The sequence below is a fragment of the Apteryx rowi genome, unplaced genomic scaffold (assembly GCF_003343035.1).
Source record: "Apteryx rowi isolate R43461 unplaced genomic scaffold, aptRow1 scaffold_55, whole genome shotgun sequence".
NCBI classification, from domain to species: Eukaryota; Metazoa; Chordata; class Aves; order Apterygiformes; family Apterygidae; genus Apteryx; species Apteryx rowi.
The window spans coordinates 3,062,241-3,086,021 of record NW_020450816.1 but is presented as its reverse complement, the minus strand read 5'-3'; the positions used below and the strand labels follow the sequence as shown (position 1 = coordinate 3,086,021).

The 23,781-nt window shown below is 39.8% G+C and overlaps 1 protein-coding gene across 1 annotated transcript in view; it reads right to left on the bottom strand.

The window, feature by feature from the left end:
- Positions 1 to 11,581, bottom strand: part of FAT4 (FAT atypical cadherin 4) — a 162,392-nt gene extending 150,811 nt beyond the window's left edge. The window contains exons 1-2 of the mRNA XM_026081432.1: positions 11,394 to 11,581; positions 1,826 to 1,941 (exon numbers count right to left, since the gene is read on the bottom strand). Coding sequence (XP_025937217.1) covers positions 1,826 to 1,941; positions 11,394 to 11,581 — 304 coding nt within the window. The remainder of the gene's footprint in view (positions 1 to 1,825; positions 1,942 to 11,393) is intronic.
- Between the last annotated feature and the right edge of the window lie 12,200 nt (positions 11,582 to 23,781).

The following is a 23,781-nucleotide window of genomic DNA, read 5'->3' as shown; positions in this document are numbered from 1 at the left end:
TTCTTTTCTTTCTTTTTTTTCTTTTTTCTTTTTTTTTCTTTCTTTTTTTCTATAATTAGTTCTTGGAGGAAATTAAGGGCCGTGCTGCGGCCAGGTCTTGTTCTCCTCCGGCAAAACGCCCGGCGGTGCCGGCACCGGCTTCTGCAGGGCCGGTGCGCGGCGCGCTCAGCCGCGGGCCGAGGGCGCCCTCTGCCGGGCGGCGCGGGGCGGCCGCGGCGCTGCAGCCGCCTTCACCCGGCCGTGAGAAAAATCCCCCCCCGAGGGGGCCGGTTTCAGCAAAGTGCTCAGAATCAGCAGAAAACAACAGTATTGTTGTCGCGGCAAAGCAAAAAGAATGTATCGGGGGGAAGGGGGGGAATTACAAACATAAATCAGTATTAGCCTTAGCTAGGATAACTCTTGAAGCCCTCATCACCACTTAATCACTAGAGAATTTTCTCCCTGAAAACTGTGGGATTTTTCACATCTGTCAGCCAAATTTGAACTCCAAGTAGAAAACGGAGCGCTCAGAAACATTGCATGGATTCTGACATTGCCTGGAAGGACCCTGCTCCATCTAAGGATGGACTAGACGATGGACTAAGGAAGGACTAAACGAACAGATTACCGTGAATCATCAACCTGGTGTTTTATGTGTGGAACTGACACAGTCTTATTCTAAGATGGTTCAAGTTTTTGTGTGCTCACAGTTTCCACTGTCCTCTGGACTGTTCTCTCAAATGCCCCAAATTAAAAACACTACTGCAAAAATAAGCAAATTCAAACATACAAGAACTCTACATCAACCTTTTAAATGCCATACTTCTGAGGTAAGCACATGGAATAAAATTCATTTTTAATTTCAAAAATGGCATACTACTATGCCATTTGGATGAATAAAGCAAATGAAAGGAAAATAGAATACCTAGAATGCAGGAGAATGTCTAGACAATAAGTTTTAAAGCATTAAGTTTATGCTATTTTAGAAACTAGCAAATCATACCTGTCATATAGATACCAGAATAATGACAAATACACCTTTCATTATATTGGCAGAAATGATATTTTGCAAAGTTCTGCAACTCATATGTGAAAACACATCAAACAACATCTATGTGTAGTTTACAGGACTTTTAGTTTAATACTTGGAATGGTATTACTGATCTAATATGACGTTAAATATCTGCAAGCTGTTTCAGAAACAGAATTTGTTCAAGCCTTTTGTATCCCTAGATGTAAAGCTACCCTAGATGTTATTCCTAGATACGAGCCACCCACAACAACAACAGCAACAACCCTGAAGTATTTTAGAATATCAAAATTCCATTTCATAGAATTCAGAAAGTGTTTTTGTAATCAAAATGTTCATGGAAAATTATAAATAAATACTGCCAATTTTCATTTTACCAAGAGAATTTAAGGCAAAAAATACTGGTAATATTCTTATAACAGTGGTATTATATTTTTAGTGATAGCTTCTAATTCAGATGTAGCCAAAATTATGAAATGTTTTAAGAACAACAAGTTTACTTTATTCTTTTTTATTTTCAGAATAAAAGTTATTTTCATGGCTAGCAAAAAAATCCACTGAAATCGAAGCATCTATGCTAGATATAAAAAGCAAAACTCCCTGTGCTGCCATTGCTACTGTCATTAAGATGTGTTTTACATTAGTTAATGGAACAATGTAATAACTTCCTTGGGATCAGTCATCTTCTCTGTCACCATCCCCAATTTTGCTTCCTGAAAAATGAACAATTTGTTTATCATAAGATTCGGACGTGACTGTCACAAACACTGCATTACTTCTCTGTATCCGTGGTACGAGGACAGATGGTGACACAGAGCAGCAAAGGCAATAAGCAAGTCCTGCTTGGCCACCACGAGAACCGCAGCCAGTGGAGCCCCTCGGAGCAGATCAGGCGAGAACAAGCCCCATTGCACTGAGACTTCCCGTCTTGCCTGCAAAAAAAGCAGGTTAAGAGGAACTTTATAAGGTAGGAAGCAGTAATAGAGTTTGTCCCTGTTATTTAGACTGAAAGAAAAATAAACCTGTGATTTTCTTGGCATAAGAAAGCCAGGAAAGAACGGAAGCTTGTGAAAATCATGACCATCTCCAGTGGAGCTGCTACCTGAGTTGACTCAGCTAACTAAAAGTCTGGACACTTTAGGATAGCTTTCTGCTTCGCAGAAATGAAATGAAGAGAGAAAAGAAGAAAGAAGAAGAGAGATCTTAAAGCTCTAGGGGAAAAAAACAAAATTCTTCCCCGAAGTCCACTGCAAACATTAAATGTGCGTCTGTTTTCTCCTTGCAATTCGTTGATCCTATGAGTACGACAGCAAACTCAGAAGGAGGGACATCCTAAGCCAACTTCTGCTTCACGTGGTATTAGCGTAACCCCAGAGGAGCTCTGCTTGTGCCGGTGCAATTACTCAGGCCGTGCATCAGCATAAATGTGAGGAGAGTTTTTGACCCCTTTTAGATTAACGCAAATAAATTTAGACACAGTTAAGGCTGTACTAGGAAGAGTGCCACCATTCATAGCCTTCTAAGTGCAAAGATAAAGGCAAGAAAAAGTTTTCTTGTCACTTTTCATATTGCCTACAATTGCAYTGGTAGCAGCCCAACGCTTCCTCAGGCTTTTGCCTCCCAGTACAGAAAAACAATCTCATCCCAACCCCATCCAACCACACTCCCCTGCAAGATCTTAACAGTGACCTCCTAGTGTCCGGTGGCAGCAGATCAACACATCTGGCTGTCACATTTCACATGTTTCCGATCCTATTTTGCCTCAATGGGGCCAAAGATACTGCTGTAACGTTGTGCTAGAGCGCACAGAAAATGTAGGAGCAAGAAGAGGGCTGAGGAATGAAATGTGAAGCACTTGTAGTTGGGTGTAACACATTAAAGGGAAGTAAAAATGAGGTTTTAAGTGTGATTTTTTACTTCTTTTAGCTTACTTCTATGCTGAAAAGAAAATCAGGTATGTACCTATTATCACGCACAGTCCTAAGAGGTCTCAAGCTTACAAACAGACGTTATGATGGGCACAGAATTTTATTATGCAGCTGTGATAGAAACCAGTTATGAATTGAACCGATCTGGTGGACAGGTCTCTGTGTTTCRTCATCGTTGTGCTGAAGGCAAGGCTAAATGATCACAAAAGCCCTGTCTATCTGAAGTGCCGTGTAAGGGTACCGAGGCGTCATTCCTGAGTGAGCTGGGAATTGGTGTCTGCCAGATTCTTGTGGAAAGAAAAGGTTGTTCTTTTATGGGACTGAGTTTCTAGATATAGATCTTTCTTCGCTTCATATTAATATGATTAAAGGATATTTAGACTTTAAAAGAGAATTGGCAGAGAAGGAGATATCCTGCCCTGAATAACAGACCACAGAGCTCACTAACAATTTCTTTATTAAGCTCATGACTTTCAACTGAGATATCACATGCACTGTATGAAAATATTAAGTCAAGCAATTACAGCCCTATATGAGCTCTATTAATATTTATCTTATTTCATGCCTGAAATTTTCAGGATTTAACTTACAGTTGAATATTTGTAGTGCGTGTGTGTTCCTGCAAGATTTAAGTGCCTTATTCTCTCGGAAATACTTTCTTGCTGAAGGTCTTCATAAACTAATCAAGTCACTGCTAACATCCTCTTGGAGCTGTGTTTTTGAAAACTTTGCTGGTCTTCAGCTAAAAGTTTGTCAGAAATGGTCAGAAATGGTTGTGGGGTTAGTTTCACTGACATACTATATAAAGGTAATTTCACCACATGGTTCCAGGCAGTATTCCTGTACTCCTACATGCAGTAATTGAATCCATTTCTGTGTTATTAACATTGCACTGGGGAGTTTGCAGTCAGGAAATTATGTAGGTAACTTTTCAAATCTTAATGTGTCTCAGAGATATACCAAGAGCTATTCTGTAAGTGTGATTTACATTCCTTGTTCCTAGATACACAGCCTTCTGCTATATTAAAATGCATGTTGCTCTGAGTTCAGCTCCCCAGTAAGTAAAGATAACCACTAATGCAGCTCATGTGAGGATATTATCACTTGATTTTATGTTTTCATACGGTGTATGCTATATCTCGGTCAAMAAGCATTCCAAGTTGATCTGTATAACTGATTTGTGCTCATCATTTTGCCATAACACACATTTTTCTGTCCTCTGATATTTTTATCAGAATTAATTCCATTTCCTTCTAGACCACTGCCAAAGATTTGGAAAAGTATCGGACAAAGAGTAGATGGTTTCTGGCAGAACCACTAAAGACACCCTAGTAGAATGAGGATACCTCATTAACTCTTATTTTTTTAGGCCTATCAGCTTACTTGTTTTAGTCTATTGAACATGACTGCTTTCTGAACCATGCTATTTTATCATAATTCATATGGGATTAAGTCAAATAGTATACATAACCTTAGTACTTCTACTCACAAAAACAGTATCGAACCCAATTTTTATTGAATTTTTTGTTTTGTTCCTTTAGATAAAGCCTATTCAAATGGTTTTCAGCAAACCAATTTGGCATTCGTAGTTTTAATTCTGTGCTTGCATCCCACAGCAGCCTTCTGTGGTTTGTGGTAGACATCAGATTAACCAGTTTGTCCTCTTCAGCCTGAGTACCTGCACAGTATTAATTATTTGACTGTCTTTTGGTATTTCACCTGTTATGTTCAAAGATATGTTAAAACTAAGCATCATGTGTCCTGGATGCCAAGAATTGTTTTAATATACTTTTTTCATTCTTTTAAAACATGCACAGGACCCCAAATAGCTGTTCTGCTGACATTACTATATCCAGGTGTCACAATGGAAGGAAAAGAGGCAAATTAAGTATTGAATCCATAGTTGCCACCAAGAACTGAGGCTATCTTCCAGACTGTTGAAAGCAGTTAACAGAAATATTTGCTTTTTCCTGATAGAATTATACGTCAGTCAAAATTCAGTGCATATACTTATATCTGTTTAGATCTGTCGTTTCTTCAAGCCATGCTGTCTTAGAGTCTTAGTGCTGTGAAGGAATTCAATGGGCCTAATTTCATGATCTGAAAATATGATATAGGTTTTTAAACAAGCACTAAATATCCAGGTTAGGATTCAAGTCGTAGGTGTCTACATTTGAGGCAGGCTTCGCGTCACACTGGCACTTCATCTCGGCTGGCGATAAAGTCTGCAGGTCCTCCATGGTGATGGCCACTCCTTACAGAATTACCTGTATTTTTATTTGTCAGTGTTGGGAGAGACTGATTTTGGGCAGTAAGGGGTAGATTTCCAGCTGGTGTAACTCCCTGTAGTTTTGTGTGTTTTGTAAAGCGATGACATTTTGCAGCAGCCAAGAGCAGAGCTTGCGGTTCTCGACTTATACTGCAAAGATTTGTTTTCATTATATTTCTTTTTTGTGTTTGAAGCAAACCAATGTTTTCCTCATCAGTATTCTTGTGTGAGTTTTTCCAGGAGTTTTTACCAGAGGACCAGTTTTGCCATTACTCACGTAAAACAACATTTGATAATTACTTTTGTTGTTGTTGTTAAAGCCTATGCTCCCTGTCTTGATGCCAGTCCAAGCCAGCTTGTTTTATTGGCCAATAAAAGCCCTCGGAGGCGATATTTCTGTGTTCTGCTAGAACTTTATTGAAGGTGCTGTGACAACCACATTGCCTGAGAATTGTGAACCTCCTCACAAGAGCCCAAGAGATCAGATTTCGGCCTGTTTTATCACAGGCACATTTTGGAATCTGCTTCCCCCTGAAGTGTTATTTCAGGCCCTGGACTAGCATGATAATCAACAGTTCTAGGTCCTATAATAAAATGGTGAATTTCCCACTACAAAACTTGATGGCAAATCTGCACTTTATTAAATACATTTTGTTAAATATGCAGTTGCCAAGTTTAAGAATTTCCTACCTTTTCTTATTAGCTTCTTGTTCAGTTTCTTGATTTCCTAGGATATTTTCCTAGCCCTTTATCAGCAAATGAAGGGACTTATTTGTCTTGTTCCCCTGCCTCATCTGAGTCACTTCTTTCTTAAGAGAGTGGAGCATCTGTTTTAATCAATGAATAAATCTAATTAATTCTCTTCAGTTCTTTTACCAAGCTTTTCCTCATTCATTTCCTCATTTCCTCATTCCTTATTTTTCCTCATTGCATTCAAATTTGAAACACCATTTTGTGTTTCAGTTAGGGGCAGGTACAGTAGAAGATACCTTTGTTCCATTGCTTTCTGTTTTGATGTTAATGAATGAAATATTAATATAATATTTTTCTCAGGAAGAAGTTTATTAGTCATTGAAGCAGCATGATGTTGATTTAAATCAGTGTGAACTGAACCCAACCTCTTCATTATTATTATTATTTTACAGAAAAAACAGGAGGAGTCAAAGGTCTGAGTACAGGCGGCCGACTGTGCGGAGACAGGTGAGTTAAAATTAAGATAAGTCTGTAGCCAAGAGCAAATAAGGCAGTGATGTAACTAGAGGTAATTTAAGCCTCCTGACAGTAGGGTTTCTCTTCCTAACTTATCTTCCGTGGGGACTTTCAGAAGTTATTCATGGATCTCCTGAGGTCCACAAGTCATTGGTTAAAAAGAAATAGCTAAAAAAACATAAATGTGAAAAAATCTGTGATTACTATCTTTCCCTGAAAATTATTGTCATAATTAGTGGTACTCAARATCTTCTGATAAATACTTCCATGGGGCTCAAAGCTACGACCTCGCTGCAGGACACCTTTCTGCAGGTTGGAGATACAGGAAACCGCCTCTGCAGGCATCGGGAGCTGTTGTTCGCCGCATGCACACATGCACTTTGCACTGGTTACAGAAACAGCAGCCAGCACGGTGACTGTCTCTTCTGTCGCTTACCCAGCCGCTGCTTTCTTCTCTGTCCTACGAAACCGCACTTGGGTCCTGCGAGGGCTGCAGAGGAGCTTCCCAAGGCTCACATGTTGCTGGAAGCAGGAGGTGTCCATTAAAAAAAGCCTTAGATATTTCATCATGGAGCCCTGCTACCCACATCCCATATTCCCTTTTGGTAACATTCAGGTTTTACTTGCTCTGACATTTAAGCTTTTAGACTGGGCTAATTAGTAACGTATTAATGAGGACCATGTCATCCTAGGTAAGGACGGCAGAACCAGTTCTTCTGAKTCTGGTTCAATTCCCAGTCACACTAATGACAGCTGAATTGGTCTTTTGATATTTAGCACTTAATAGACTAGCTATGCTCGGAAAAAGGCATTAAAATGTTTTTCCAGCCATGTTTTATAGCCTAAGAACATACTGGTCTGAACCCAGTAGTTTTATTTTTCAACATCTGTCTGCAACAGTATGTTTTCTTTTTCCTTTAGCAGCTAGAGTACTCAGCAGTGCTCTTAACTGTATATGGTGGCTGTGGCATTTTTGTTTTTAAATTACTACTTTTTTAATAGCTCGTGGCCTGGCCATTAGTGAAACGCTACTGAAGTCAGCAGCTGCCACTTTTTTGAAGGTTTTTAAACACATCCTCTACAATGCAGGTGCTAAATTCAGCATTATCCCACCCAAAGTCAGATTACTGTCAAATGTCTCTTATTACCGGGGAGGGGGGGAAGAAAAAAAAAGCACTATACAAGTAGTAATCCTACAGTTCCCAGACAAGCCTGTACTGGATCTGTGGTACTTATGGAGTACAACTTACTTGGCCAGGGGGAAGAAAGGATTTCTCATTGTTTATAATGTTTATAATGTTTCTTTTTTGTTTCTTTCTTTCCTTTAAGCTTTAATGTTCTGATTTCCTTGTTCCAACATTTAGAAAATCCAAATAACACCAGAAATGGTTGTATCGCTCTTATTTTGTATTTTCACTGTAAAACTCCCACAGACCAAGTTAGCAGTTTGTGAAGTAACTGGAAAATCCTGGCACGTGTAAGAAGTATATATATCACTGGGGCTTGGGAAGTCACAACTGGAAAGTGAAAATTGTGGAAAAGCTGTAATAGTGGTCTGTTCAGAGTGTACCACTTAATCGTAAAACATGGCARTGTTGGAAGCAATTTTAGCCTGAAGATGGTTCTGGTGTGGAAACTGTAATTTCCTGGGTACCCACAAGATGGCATAGCTCAATTAGGAAGCAGCACGATCTACACTAGGTTACCGTTACCTGGACCATAAGCAACTATCATTATCAACTAATTAGTTAATTATCAATTAATTTTACTGATGATCCCAAAACTCAATTTCAACCTTTTTTTCATATTTTGTGTTAACATTTGGATGACTTTTCCTGSCTTCTTTAGCCTTTGCTCTCCATCGGAAAGCACATTAATGAACGCGTCTCGTTACTCTTTCAAACGCCGGTGTATGATCAATACCCTCTGGACGGGGTTCCCTCGTCTGATGGATGCGACTTCTGGTAGCTGGCTGTTGAGTAAACAGACTGTTTRTCTTGAGGGTAGTAAGTCTGTAATCTGTAATACTGCTTAGTGCATCAGTCACCATGGAGCTGCCGGGCATTTACTCTGTCTTCAGGAAAAAGCTGCCTTTAAATTGGAAATATGGCSTATTACCCAGTACAACGGCTCTGCAGATCAACAAATCTCAAAGTCCAGCAGCTTTACTGATAGTCTGCCTGAGGCTCCCTGGCACTTTTCTGACTCCTGGCATGTTGACACTTGTTTGAGGAAGGGAAATAATGCATCCATATTGCAGTGTTTGAAACAGCAAATCCATTAGTACCAAAATGACTTGGAGCTCAGAAAAAGAAAAATTTGGTATAAACCAGGCCTGCAATGGCAATCAATTCAGCATGGCTGCAATTAGAGGATAAAGCAAAAAGAAAAAAAACAGTGAAGAAGTTTTGCAGTAAAAAAAGCAAGAATTTTGACACACTTTACTGTAACATATACATTTTCAAGGGCCATCTCCACCAGTCACTGCATCACCGAGCGGCAGAGCCAAAAGCAGCTGCTGTTCCCTGGTGCCCCATGGTGCTCTGGCCGGATGCTTCAGAGAACGGCATAAAAATCCTCAAGCAGGAGGCTGGTCTGAATCACTGCGTTAGCCCCTTCCAAAGGGCTTTATTTACAKTCTTTTATAAATACAAATAAACGAGCTTGACAGTACAGTAACAGATAGCAGTGATACAAGACTTTACATCTTCCTCATTCTCAGACTCAGTATGTTGGTGATACGACCCAAGCAATATTGGTAATGCCGGGCTGGGAATGTGTCCATGCTCTCAAACTAATACCTAAGGGCATGCTTTGCTTTTGATTTTATGAGTAGTCTCTTACAAGTATAGCAAGTTGGTTGCTAAGTTCAGGAGCAGTATTTGTTGCAAATGAGGCATGCCCTTAAAATGTTGGGTTTAAGTATATTCTTTAGGATTGAAATATCACAAAGAAATAAAGAAATACGACATACATAATGAGCCCCCCTCCTCGTCAAATGTTGCTGTGCCACTCAGAGTGCCACATCAGCCATGAAGTATTAACACTTAACATGCCATTCTCCACTAAGTGTAGGATGGATCATCCTCTACTGAAGCAGCTTCTGCTTCCTACGTATTTGGATTTGAATTCCCTGTGAAATTTTGAGCTTCTCCAGGATTACATTCCCCAGTGTTTATACTAAATCAGCTCCTTTGTCATGCTAGTTTTTTTAACCAGGAAATGCATTCTTAATTATGATGGAGCGCAAAAATTAAGTGGATGTGGATACTTTCCCCCAACTTTATTTATCACTGTGATTTCTTCCAGGATGTTGCATTCAGTGACAAGCATTAAGACTAACTCATTAACTCCTGGGAAAAGCCATTAGCTGAGCCTTGAAATCCTCTGAGGATTTTGCAACTAAACCCAGGGCACTGGCCACACAACCCAGCCAGTAACCGAAGGCGTTTGCACTCCCCGCACAGCATTCCTGTCCAAGGTCTGGCAATGCGGACCACATTCATGTGATCTGAGAGTGTTTTCCGTCATTGGGAACACAAAGAGGACAAAAACCGTGTGCATCCTCTGTAGGATGTCAGAGCAGATGAAGGGTCTGAGAAAGCATAATCATCTAGAATTAAAAGTTGCATTTGGAGCCAAGAAAACATAAAGAAAGCACTTGGATTTTGTATTAGTATCCTCTTTTTAAACCACTTTTTCTCTCTACAGGTCGAATCCATTACTGTAGCCTTAGTCGTAACAGTCAGAAAATAACCCCAGTTTGTTTGAGCAGAGTTTCCAGCAGATGGATTCCTGCTACTACATCAACTGGCAAAATGCCTAGCAAATATTCTTTGAGTCCATGACATGCTTTTTATAATATATAAAATGAGAATCTTTTGTTCAGTGTGTCTTACATCACAACTACAATCAAGCATAACCAAATAATACTTGGGCTGATTTCATGCATTCAGGTGCCTCTCTCTTAATGTGTTTTCTAGTGCCTGCTCTCCATACACACACACACACACACGCACGCACGCACACACACACGCGCGTGCACGCGCACACACACACACACACACACACTCTTCTTGCATAACTGTCAAATTCAGCAATAAGATGAATCCTCATCCCAGAATATTCCATTGAACACAGAGCAAAGGTCATCTAATGTTCTTTGAAATGCTAAGTTTCAGGTTGTTAGATATTGTAACAATAAATCTCTCCAGTACACAGGACTTTACATACATATATTATACATATATATGTGTATATGTATATATATGTGTGTATGCATGTGTGTGTGTGTGTGTGTGTGTGTGTGTGTGTTTTATGTATATGTCTTTTTCCCACACTAGAGAGTGCTGCTTTTGGCAATCAGTGACAGTGAAATTACATGGTCTTTATATGGGGTCAGATCACTTCTGTGTGTTAATAATGTGCCTTGGACATTTCATGTTCCTTTAAGTGTGAGCTGAGATTTCTCTAGTTTGAACAGTCAAAACATATAAGCTGAGTTTGGGTGGCCTCTGTCAAAGAATGAAATAGCAGCAGAGAGAGAAAACCAGAAAAGGGAGAATGAGCACAGCCAATATTTCTTTTACACTTCTTCATTATTTGAAATGCTCCTGTAGTGGTAATTGCTAAAAATTCTGCATTGATTTTCCCTAAGGAATATTTTATTTACTGACTGCAGCAGATATTTTTTGCATAATTCCAGAATATATGCTGTCTCGAGGCATTTGCTAACATGCAGTATCATTTATACTAGCAAAGATTCTTTAATTTAGTTTTAACCAAACTGTATTTGAGGCTAAACTCCTTCAGTTTCTTGAGGAATCATTATCCAATGGAAGAGTCACTGTCCATTACATTTGATCCATCCTCTGTTATACAGCTGACAGCTTCAACTTAATTTTGGGGTAATGAGAATGAAATCCCCCCCTTAAAAGGTTTCTGTTAATGTTTCTGTTATTATTATTTTTTCCATTACTCTCCATCATGTTTCCTGACTATGTCAGGCTCTGGAATCAGTCGAACTTGTAACACAAACTGTCTCTGAAGTCTGGTCAGACAGAAAAGATTAAAGCTGCTCCCATTTCCTGCTAAGCACTGGCGAAAGCCAATAAAAGCTGGCAGCGCAGCAGCGAGCAGCGGCCTGTGCGCAGCACTTGGAGCCATACTGACTCCGATTTCTGGAGACTTTTCTACTGACTTTCATTTTCTGCTGGCCTCTTTGAGGCTTGACTTCAGTGGAGCAAACAGAAGGACTGGCTTCCTTACAAAGCAAACTTACTGAAACCTGCTTTGCAATGCGCTCGTCACACTGAAGCTCGTATGTGGTTTAAGAGTCACTATTTCAAGGCACAGTAGGAAAAAGGGGACAACATGGTTTAGTCCCTTTGTAAAAACAAATGTAATTCTTTCATACACTGATATACCTGAAAGCAGAAGATCCCTTGGCTAGTGAAGTCCTATGCAGGAGCATGGAAAGCAGATGCTTAACCACAGAGAGGCACTACAAGTATCTAAGTTTTGACTATTTCTGCTTTGGCAGGAGTGCTCTTTCATGATTATTTATTAGAACATGCATAATTATAAGTTTCATAAATCTTTTTGTGAAGTTAACCTGGTGTGCAAATTTAATTAAGCTATTATTTKTTCTTCAAATATTTAAGTCTTCTGTCTCTACAACCTGAGCTACATTTTGAAATAAAAGTTTAAATACAGACTGAAAAGTAGGGAAGCTCATATTTGCATGCTAAAGTAAGTATTTTCATCACTGCAATTTTGGTGCCTCTTGAAACCAAACACTGGTTATATCACTAGTTATGTGTTAATGCACATCAGGCTGGATTTGGGGCACGTGTTTAAATATGAAGCAGAATCACATTTTTAGAAAGGAAGGTGTCTCCCCCTGTTTACAAATGTACCTTTCTTCCTATCTGCGCTTACGTTGTCTCTGCAGGTGCTCCTACCTCCCTAGCTGATGTTTGCAGACAAGGAGACTTGTGGCCAGCAGTATCTGCCCACATTGTCTAGGTGACAGCTCAGTCTACGTGATGGACATAAAACATTAGTTATCTTATGTTCTACTTTCAAATTTACTTTGTAACTTCTCTGACAGAGCAATGGCCTCAAAATGGGAGGCAAAGACTCATTAGGGTGCTGGAAAGGATCCGGAAGACCCAGTAAGGCAGAGAAGCCCTCTTTGGTTAGGCGCCTACCATCTACCACGTACGCCCAGAGGATAAAACAAGCATGCTACAAATGTACCTGGTGGCCGCGATGTGTTGGTCAGGACCGAGCCAGGGAACATTGTGGCTCTTGCCCAGCTCCTGCCCCAGTATTTCTATTGCCTGGAAATGTGGGTATTGGGACAAGGGGGAAAGTCTTCTGTGGTGGAGAGGCAGACGTGGCGCGTTGTGCTGTATCTCGTTCCTGTGAGAAATTCTGTTTACAGAATCACAGAATGGTTGAGGTTGGAAGGGACCTCAGGAGATCATCTAGTCCAACCCCCTGCTCAAGCAGGGTATTTAAAGATAAAACTTTAAGTAGGGTCATGCTGTTCAAGGCTTAGCTTGAGGAACCTGATCTGAAAGAGAGAGTTTGGGCAATATCAAAACATGTAGTTGTACGGTGGTGAGAAAGTTCCCTTGCACTGGAATTTCTCACCCGAAAACTACTCCTGCTGTCGGTCATTTTCCTTAAAATTCTCAAGAAGTAGCCTGACCTGGTCTTAATGTCTGTCATTTTCAGTTTGCTATTGGAAGTATACAGGAATAGTTTTGCTTTGCTGGTGTTACATCACTATGTTTACATTTCTAGCGTTCCAGGGTAAATCTGTTTTGTGAGTCTCCGTTCAGAGAGCACAGGAAGGCAAACCATTCACGCAGTCCCATCACTGCAGTCACAGTTTCTCCAGCTGTTACAAGCATGAAGTCATAGGTAGAGAGTTGTACTGTTTTTGATAATTTAGAAACAGCATAATACTTGTTTCCTGGTATTATGGCACAGGCATTTTTCACAAAGATGGTGTCACAAGAGGCAACAYCTGCATCTTTCATTGTCTGTATGCCGAGAGGTTAAACTTTGACAGGTCAGATTTTGTTAAGGCATCTTCTGTATGAAAAACGCTTCGTCTCACTTTCCTCTTTCACCATTCACTTTTTTCATTTAGATTTTAAGCCATTCAGAGCAGGGACTGAACTTGCTGCACACGTAAGCCACCCATAGCGCATAGGCATCCCTTCTGGTTTGGAGTCCTCTGTCACAACTGTAACCCCAGGGAGATACTTACATCTGAGAGAATACTTTGCAGAAATATTCTGCATTACTCGCCCAATGCCAGCTAAATGCTAGAAAAGGTTAAAGGAAATAAAAGGTATTTAAAGAAGAAAACCAGAACGCTGTACAATGAGCTTGAGGTGTCATACCATCATGAAGCAAGTGTTATGAAAATATTTCCTGTGAATTATGAAGAACAAAACACAAAGATTTGTTCAACTGATTATTCAGTCTTGTTAGATCTGGCTTCGTTCTGAAGCGTGGTACACTGCAAAGATGCCAGTGCTGCATTTCAGATCCAAGTGCCAATATACCCCAGTAAGTATTTTCAGAAAATAAAACTTTATTGTTAACCAAATTTATTTAAAAATAAATCAGCAGGACCTCTTTGTAATTATGTATGTGCTTAGCTATTTGCAAAATCTTTTATTTATCTGTAATCCTTCAGAGGATGTAATAGAAAAGGCCGGTTCCTCTGAGTCTCCCCTGCTTAGAGTCTAAAAGGTTTAATTGTCTGCACAGATGTTGATCTCAGCAGGGCACAGTAGCGCTCTGTTATCCTTTTAAAAGGAAAAAAGTTAAAGATTTTCAAAAAACTAATACCCTTAGTATTTTCTTGGCATATATATGTTAATTCCTTTTAATTGTCTCTGCCTAGAGTGAAGTATATGAAAAGTTCAGCTATATTTCCAAACACAAAGCCATTTTCTGCAATTGTTTATGCAGAGATGTGTGCTCTGCTGAGCTGCTTTTTTCCGCCCAGKTTCTCTATGAGCCCTTTGAGGCAAAGCTGTGCCACTCGCACGGCGCTGGAGGCCGCTCTCGTCCTGCAGTTTTCTGGTTAAGCAGCGAAACAACCCTGTTTTGTTTTTTGATCCAGATATAGGGTTACTTTTCTAACAGAATACTGTATTTTGCATATTTATCATTGAGTCTACCTGACATTTGAGAAAAAGGACAATAAAAGTTCGCCTGAATCATGACCCTGGGCATGTACAGAATTTGAAAAATGCAAATTGTACTGTTAGTTGGAAAGCATGCTATTTCCATTACAAATGTAGGAAGGAATCTTGAATAAAATGAGAATGACCTTCACCCAAAAAAACAAAAAAGGAATACTATTATTAAATGATGACATAAATTTGGCTGTTGCACTTATAAAACTAACGTAGCATTTATTTTTTTTTTACAATTTTGTAAATGTCATTTTGCTTTTATCCTTTTTGTTAGATTTAACATAGAAAGAGACTGGAAATCTTCTGCTAATGTGCTTGGGTAATATCCTTAAAAATGAATGATGACTTCAGATTTCTTCATTATTTGATATTTCACCTAATTCTCCACTAATTTCATGCTAGCTCTTGTTAGTTCTGCCACAGTTATCTGAACCTCATTTACCACGATCTCCCTGTTTTTCAAAATAATCATATCCCCAGAAAGCTATTAATTACATTTAAAAGCACCACCATTAGCCAAGGCCTTAATTATGCAAACATATTCAGCATCGCCCTGACATTTGGATAATCATGGTTGTACTAGCTAAACAACAGCCCAATGATTAGGTCTTTCTGCCCTAGGCTGAATAATTTTCCCTGCACCTGTTGTGCCACACAAAAATAATGTGACTTCTTATAAAAAAACAGCCAATTAATAACTCCTGGTTTTAGTGAACTGAATTTGTGCCATGATTTCAGGCTGCGGCTGGAAGAAACCTGGCTGCTGCAACCGCATCTCAGCACACTCCCTGGCTATGGGATAAAGCAGAGGCTCTCCATTTCTGTTCTCCATTTTTCTCCGCTCTCTCAGAAAAGTCATATTTGACTTGCAGTCAGAAATTCAGTAATAGCTGTCATTTAAATAATGTGTCCAAACATTGTCCAGGTGGCTTCGTTATGCATATGTCTAGCTAGCAGCCATTTCTATTGCAGCGCGTAGGGCTCTCCTCTGCCCTGAAGGTGCACGCACAGAGCTGGAGGACCCATGTCCCCAGCAGGCGAGGCGCTGCCTGCCGCCCTCGCACACCAACCCTCGCTGCCGCTGCCAGCAGGAGCTGCGTGGGAACCGCTGCTCTCCATTAACTTATATTGAACCCGTTACTGCAGTCTTTAGGCACATCGTTCAAAAATGCTGCGGTTACTGACAACTGGTACCCATCAGCTGCTAATTTCTGTACCACGCACTGGGCTAGTACCTTAGCTCCGGGCGAGATTGCGGCTCTGACTCCAGTTCACTCCCTGAAATAATATTCGACCTAGTCTACTGGCAAAGGACATAGTCCAGAGATTGTTCATAGGCTTTTTTACTAGCAGAATTTTGAAGGATGAAAGTGGTGCTTGCCTAGTGCATTTTCTTTCAAATATCAGTTTATGGATCAATTATTTAAAAAACAACAATAAAAAGGTCCTCCTGTTACGTGGATCAATATCCAGCTAACCACTAACAGAAGGGAATCCCCATAAGGCACAATTATATGCTCAGCAAGCAAGATCCATGTACACCAGCTTTCTCACCACTGTAAAATGTAATATTCTGGAGGAGGCAAGATATAAGGAATGATGACTAAATGTAGAAAAAAAAATTCATAGCTGATTACTGGAACAACAGTTTATAATCCTTGATTAGGAGTTTAAAAGGCCCCCCACTATCTTTGGACTATAATGGTTTACTGTAGACTTAATTGACTTCTTTTTTGCTAGAAAGCACAGCTTCAACCAACTGTTATCTCTACATACATTGTTTCATGGTAAAATAAATTGGTGGCATAAAAGTGATACGCTACAAACTCAAATAGTATTTTACTCAGCAACTGTTGTTGCAAGCTGATTTGTATGCACTCTCGGAAATTGCCATCTTTTCCACTGAAGCAGCGTATCCGTCCTTTCATAAAGCTTGCTGGAATTTGAAGCATTTGAAGACTTCCATCTCCCGCCCGCTAGAGGTACTCCTAACTTAGCGCCAGTGCCGCAAAGAGTAGCCTTTGTGTCAATGTTATCTGGCAATTCCTACATTCCTTTGTTTCCAAACAAAGAAGTCTCAAGGTGATAAACAACGCGGAGCCTTGCTCTGTCAACAGCCTCTGCTTGGAGAGGCTCTGACATTTTTCAAGATCTGTTTGTGCTCTTATGCAAATGCTGGATGAAATGCTTCCATTAGGGTTCCTCCTGCTTAGCATCCATCTGCACTGTTCATACCCATCCTATAACGTCTGCAAAGGCAATGTGTCGTATCCTGAACACATCCTGATTCCTGCCTGCTTGACAAGCGGGCTTATTTCCTTAGAGCCTTCTTAATATCATATGATAGCCCTGCTCTTAAAAAAAAAGTCAGTGATCATCATGTACCGCTGTGGATGTTCTGCTTGGCAGTCGTTAGCCCTGCAAAGCACTGCCCTGCTATTACGCCTTGTTATTCCTGGCATAGCTCCTGTGCTGCTGGGACAATCTGACTTTTATTCTTTTACACAGCTACCTCCTCTGCTTGTCTGGTAGTTGGACATCAGCGTCTTCCTTTCATTTTTCATTTAGAGTTAATCCTGCTGAGCCAAATTTCTTCTTGGATTCCAGTATTCTTGGGAGCGATGTATCATAGAACTGAAAAGCTCTCTTATACTCACCCCRAAGTTCGTATTAATATTTTAGAGCAGAGCTTTCTGATAATTCCTCTTAGAGCCTAAAAACATATCTGAAAGCTTCTGCTGCCACATGTCCACTTCAGACAACAAATACTATGTCTTGTCATATTCTACAGAGCACCTATTTATCCTCATTCAGTGTATGCCTGACAAAACTGATTTTTTTTTTCTGTCCTCCAAAAATGACACTTATTATGAGATGTGTGATTCAGATTATGAGAGAAAGATCTTGCCATTATTAATATTGATGAACTTTTCTTCATCCTTGGGCAAAATTGATTTTCCTAATTAGCAAAATGTTGTCAGTGCTGCACTGAAATACGGAAAACCCATGAAACATTTCATAAAATCAGCTGTTACACATATCTGTACCAAATGCTTTTCAAGATAATAGCGTCTGGCTTCAGAATCTGGAAGACAGTGTATTTGGCAATAAAGGCTGTAAGGATAACGTGAAATCAATGTCTATACTGTGGATAGATAGGAGAGGGAGTATTGCATTTTTTAATGTAGAAAAGTATCAGATACTATTTGAGAATGAATTTGACTCGCACACTAACTATCATATATTAAATGAAGAAAAATTGGAACAACACTGAACTTATGCAAGTTCACCTACTTCCAAGCATTTCCATATATCCAGTCACTGGAAATTAAAAATACAGAAATGATTAAACAAGCCAGGAGCTTACTATCAAATTTTGTACATAAGTATATGTAAAATACTAGAAATTAGAGGCAAAATTTCAAAAGACAGAGAAATGCCTAAGAACATAAAACATTCATCTTCTTCGCACTGAATGGAGGTCAGTCTTGGCTTTATTTAAATTAAATTTCCCAGGATTTCACCTTGTCTGTGTATCCAGTAGGTTTTTATAGTTACCAAAATGTATTTGTAAACCAGTAAACCAGGCAGTATTAAATTACTGTGAGAGTCAGCAAGAAAGAAGCATGCTTTACTCTTTATTTGAAACAAAGACTAGACAAAACTTGCAGTCCATTAGCTCATATGCCATATGCAGAAGAGTTATGCAGCCTCAAGTATATAAAGCAGAGTGTGCTGCTCCACGAATGTGCGACTTCCTACGTGGGGGTGAGGGGGGGCCTGAAAAACAGAATTCTCTTTGGATGAGATCAAGTCCTTGCGATTAAATCTGTCCTGCTCTTTGAGCTTTTCGTGTCTTCTGCCACCTTCAGTCACGTTTGTTCCACGGTGTTTTCCCTGCTGTCAATGCAATGTTAGCAATAGATAATGATAAAATTATAGTCATTTTTATCAGTTTTACTGATAAAAGAGACTGATGCATGTTTATTTGCATTTGTTTTCTTATTCATTTCCCTTCTTTGGAAATGGCAAAAGGGATGACCGTGTGGTTCCCATATGATAACCAACTATATCTACATACATTTTTTTCTCCGTAAGATGTTCTTCAATTTCAGTCTTTGGCTGACACTCAGCCACTCACCTTGATTTCTTCAGTGTGGAAATGTTGACTGCTTGTGCAAAAGCCAGACAAAATACAGTGATTCCATTAAATCACTGAGTTGGATGAGCCATGCTTTGAGTCTGAAGAGCGGGCTATCTAAAGCCCAGAGAACTCCTTCTCTCATCTCCTTTTGTCACAGATACCATAAAAGTTACAGGGCTCCACATCCTCACCTCGTCTCTTCTAATTAAAAGATGATTTAAGCATCTCTCCATTCTCACTGAAGAATGTAAGAGTGTTGTAATGTCCAGCTTACATTTATTTATAGCCAGTGAAGATAAGGTAAAAGCCATCATTAAAGACAGAAAACCTTGCTTTGATTACCCTCCTGAATCCTAGATATAAGTCTATCGATGTTCATAGGTTACGTCCGTAGTGAATATTGCAGCTGTGGTAAGGGCAGTTCTTTTGGATTCAGGCAGGAATCAGAAATGGAAATGAAAGGAGTTGGCTGCTGTCATGGCAGTTTCAGATCTGTAATGTCTTTTGTACAGCTGGAGATTGCAGTAGCCTCTATTTAGCCAGAGAACTCTTAAATAATGTATGGCCAGCTGAGCTGTATGTTATAAAACCRGCAGGGGAGAGGACCATCTCAGCAGTTAGGGAATAGGAGGTGAAACAGCAGAGATAGGAGTTGCTTTCATACCAGATTTGCTCAGTAACATATACAGTGATGGTTTCCCAAGCAATGTTACCATGAAAATAATCATTCCATTTTGTACCTTCCAATACTCCCTGAGAAGGAAAAAAATAGGGTAAAATCTAAAATTTTCCTGGGACAGCTGATAGAAGATCGAGAAATCAGTCTTTCATTTGAGTTTCTGCATTATCTGCTATTTGCTTACCTAGTTTCTTGAGCTTTGGAAGCCCATCATCAGCATTGAGATGCCCACTAAGGGACAGAAAATGATGGAAAGGTGCCTGACTCATTTGTATGTCATTGGTCTTCCAGCCTGAGCCTTTCCTTGCTTTCGATAGAGCAGTCTTGGAGCGAAATGTTTTGCTAGAGACTGGGCAGGGAGGAGAGACAGCAGGAGCGGCCGGAGGCCCAGAGCCGGGGCAAACCGTGCTTCCTCGGCTTGCCGCCCGACACGTCACCTTTTCGGATGAATTCATTTGGGGATCCAATGGGACCTATTTTTCTCTCTTTGTTTTTCATACAGAGGAGCATGAGTTAGCTACAGTAGTCAGTAACAACCCATAACTAACAGAAGGGAAGCTGAAGGAATGCAAAAAATATGCTTTCTCCAGACACAGCTTTAGATATCTCTGAATTAAATTTCACTGTTTTGGCTGGCTTTGTAAGGCAACGACAGCATATGCTCTGATAATTGTGGAGGAAAATGTCCCCCTTATCCAACACAGGCAACAGAACTCTCTGGCCAAGAATGAAGAAGTGCCATATCAGATATAAACTGCTTATTTAAGGAATTTATTGTGTGTGTTACACAGACTGGATTAGAAGTAAAAGATGGGGTAAAAGTATTTCCTTTTGTATGATTTTTTCTCTTTTTTTTGTTTCTCATTTYAGAAAAAACAACCCCAGGGACAGAAAATAAAAGAATTGTGTAAATACCATAATATCTTTCCTTTTCACATTTATGGCTCTGTCATAAAAACAGAACAATGTACAGCTCACTTCTACCTCTCTTTTTGTCAGGCATAAACATATTGGAGCTACAGACATGCAACCAGTGGCTATCAAGGATTTTCTTTCATCTATATAATTTTTTTGCTGGCAAGGAAACACTTGCATATCCACAAATTTTATTTTCTAGGGAGGACTGTCACTGAGCTTTCAGACAGAAATCATGAGGGGATTTTGACTGCAGTGGAAATTTCATAGGTATGAGATGAGAAGCGAGGCAAGAAGACTGCTCTGCTAAAATAGCAAGGACGACAAAGGAAATCAGCTTAGTTTTGAAAGGGCTGCTTTGCTTTGGATGGTCTGCCTGTTCCTGGGAGGTGTACAATGCGGGGAGTGTCATGAGCAATGTCAACGCATGGTCTCACAAATATGTTTTCACTGGGTTCTGGAGAGGCCAACCAGAGCGGCCGTGCTGAGCCGTTATCCCCGTAATTGCTCCCTCGGTGCCAGCTTCCCCCAGAGGTGCTAATTTGTGGTCAGTATTGACCTGGACTGTGTCATAAAAGGTCAAAGACTTCATACACTGTCACAAATGCCCTGATCCATCCAATCTGTACAAATGCAGGACATGCCATAAGAGCTTATATCCATCATACATTCTGCCAATAAAGTTTCTAGTAATAAAATGTGAATTGTTCTCTGACTTTCACACAGTGAAGGATCTAATATCCTGGGTAGCCACATGRGGTCACCATGAGGAATGCAGGATATGGCCCAAAGGATGAGCCTGGGAACCCTGCTGTAGCACTGGAAAAAATCATTATTAATAAAAATGAAACCTCTGAAATATTTCTGCTTGGCTTGCAGGTCTTTAAGACTTTGCTGTTTAGGTTTAAAATGAAGAGTTCTCAAGTGAGAAATACATATCTATGCATTGTATATTAGAGATACTTGTCTGTATGTTAATTTTTCTTCAGTTCTGTGTAGGTGTTCTTTAAACAAAAGGCTTCATTTTGCACCTATAAACATTACAGAATCTGAGAGACAAATGATGACTAGGAGCATTTCAAACAAATGTTTTCAATTAAACATAAATATAAATATTTTAAAATGAGAAGATATCATGGTATTCTGCATTACAGTCATTGCTGAAAAATATTTCTACTGCTGTGGCCCCACATGACTTCTGATATTTGCCAAGGTTTTCTAGTCACAGATCAACCAGAGGAAGGGAAAATATATAAAAGGAAACCTGTGGCATTCATGTTAATGCCTTTAGAAATGTAACCCTGTTTTATCTATAAAGGCAGATAGCTTTGCTGAATCTCTGTCAGCTCTGTTTAGAGAAGAAGGGTAAGAGTTTTCTGATATTTTTTCTTAAACTACAGTTTAAGAGAACACGGAGTTAAGTAGCTTTTTGTTTGCAGATGCCGATGGCTTCTAAACAACGCCACTGTTGTAAAGGTGTGCTCTCTACCTTGCAGCTTCTTGGAGCGGCTTTCCTTTCTAGGAAACCACTTCCAATTATCTTTCCCGTTAGTGAACATTTCTTATTTCTGGGAAGTTGCAATCTGGAGGTTGAGGTAACAGCTGTATTGTTATGACAGTACAACTGTGTATTGATGTCAAGCTTGTAGGTCCCTTATCAGTTGTCTGCTTCGGCATATGCAGTCTAGGACAAACATCTCTGGGGCTACTTCATTTGCAGAAGTCCCTGTAGCGCTCTGAAATCCCGGATGCTATCAGGGAGTATCAATAGACAGGAATATAACATAACAAACTGAAACCTCATAGCCCMATGTGTGCTGTAGGTGCTTTTGTAGCATTTAGACCTGAAGTTTCTTCTGCACAGCATTGGATGACCTGCCGGCAATGTGGGACCATTCACTTCTGTGTAATGCGCTTTAGTTTTTCTCTTCATCGGCGCTGGTAGCTAGCACTGGCCTTTCCACAGCACACGGAGAAAGAGCAATTTCTGCCTCTGTAAAACTTCCCCATCATCCTTCAGGGGGACCCTTAACTAAACTAACTCCCTTCTTACAAAATTCTTTTCCACAATTAAACTGTCATTGGCTACTGCTGCAAAGCTTAGTGTTTATTTAATGGCCAAGGTCAGGAAACTGAGATTTCACTGGTGACAACTCTCTATCCAGCACACAGAGGCCAGACTACAAATATGAATACTAAAAAAAAAGGAAGGGTTAGTTCCAAAGTACATTTCTGCATACCTCCAGAATTCTTTTTTATTACCAATTAGATGAACAGGCTAAAGCTTCCAAATATTTTATGAGATAAAACAACAACAAAATTTGGTTTTGGTCAGTGAAGATTTTTTATTTTGATTTCATATGTTTTATAATACTATATATAAATACAATTCAAAATGAAAAGTGACTTTAAAAGAGAATGTCAAAATCTTACCATTCTAAAACTGCAAAAATGCATTTTGATATCTCAAAAAGAAGACAATTCTATTTTTTGTCCTAAATATACTGTTGTCAAAGCTCATGGCTTCAGACAGAAAAAGTTGACTGTAAATGACATAAAGGTATCCACTGTTCCTGACAGAGAACTAAAAGATTTTTTTTTCTTATTGTCTCTAGATGCATGAATTTACATACATCATAGACAATACTATAATGGGTTTAGAAGGTTGATAAAAATGATGTATGAGGTTCACATTATGTTTTGAAAAGACCATGTGTGGAAAAAAGCACACATAGGGAAGAAGAGAAAAAAGGGAAATCATTATGTGTGAAAACAGGCCTGGATTTGGCAATCAAAGCTCAGCCCAGAAAACATGTACTTCTCCCTGCACGGCTTAATGGGGCTCATGTGGGCTAGGCTGGCTTGGCAAAGAACATGATTTAGGCCAGAAGACTGAAACTGAAGAAAAAAAAAAAGAGGCAGATACAAATCACCTCCAGAAATGGAGCTGAGAGAAATAATGAAAAAAAGAAGCATTTCTTATATATAGAAGTAAAAACTAGCACTTGGGAAGTATTCCCTTTTACTGTCAATACATGCTACTCTATGCTCAGAAGTGCTTGCGAGGGTTTGAAAACCCACAGAATTCCATGTAAAATCCAGATACTCCATCCCAAATAAAACACAAAATGTGGCAAATTAGCCGAATAGTTTAATATCGGATATTTGTTCAGGTTCTCTTTATGGTCATTGGTTCACACAGGTTCTCTTCATGGTCCTTGCTGAGTTGGAGTACATAAATGCACACCAAAAGCGTGCCTGAGGAGGGGCGTTCAGTGCTTCCCACACCTTTCAGAGATGGGGCATTTTTCCTGCTTCCCGGGAGCTTGCTGAAGTGAGCAGTGCTTTTTCCGACCCCTCTTCTCGCATGTTGCTTTGGGTGGTGCTTTGCCCATGCGCG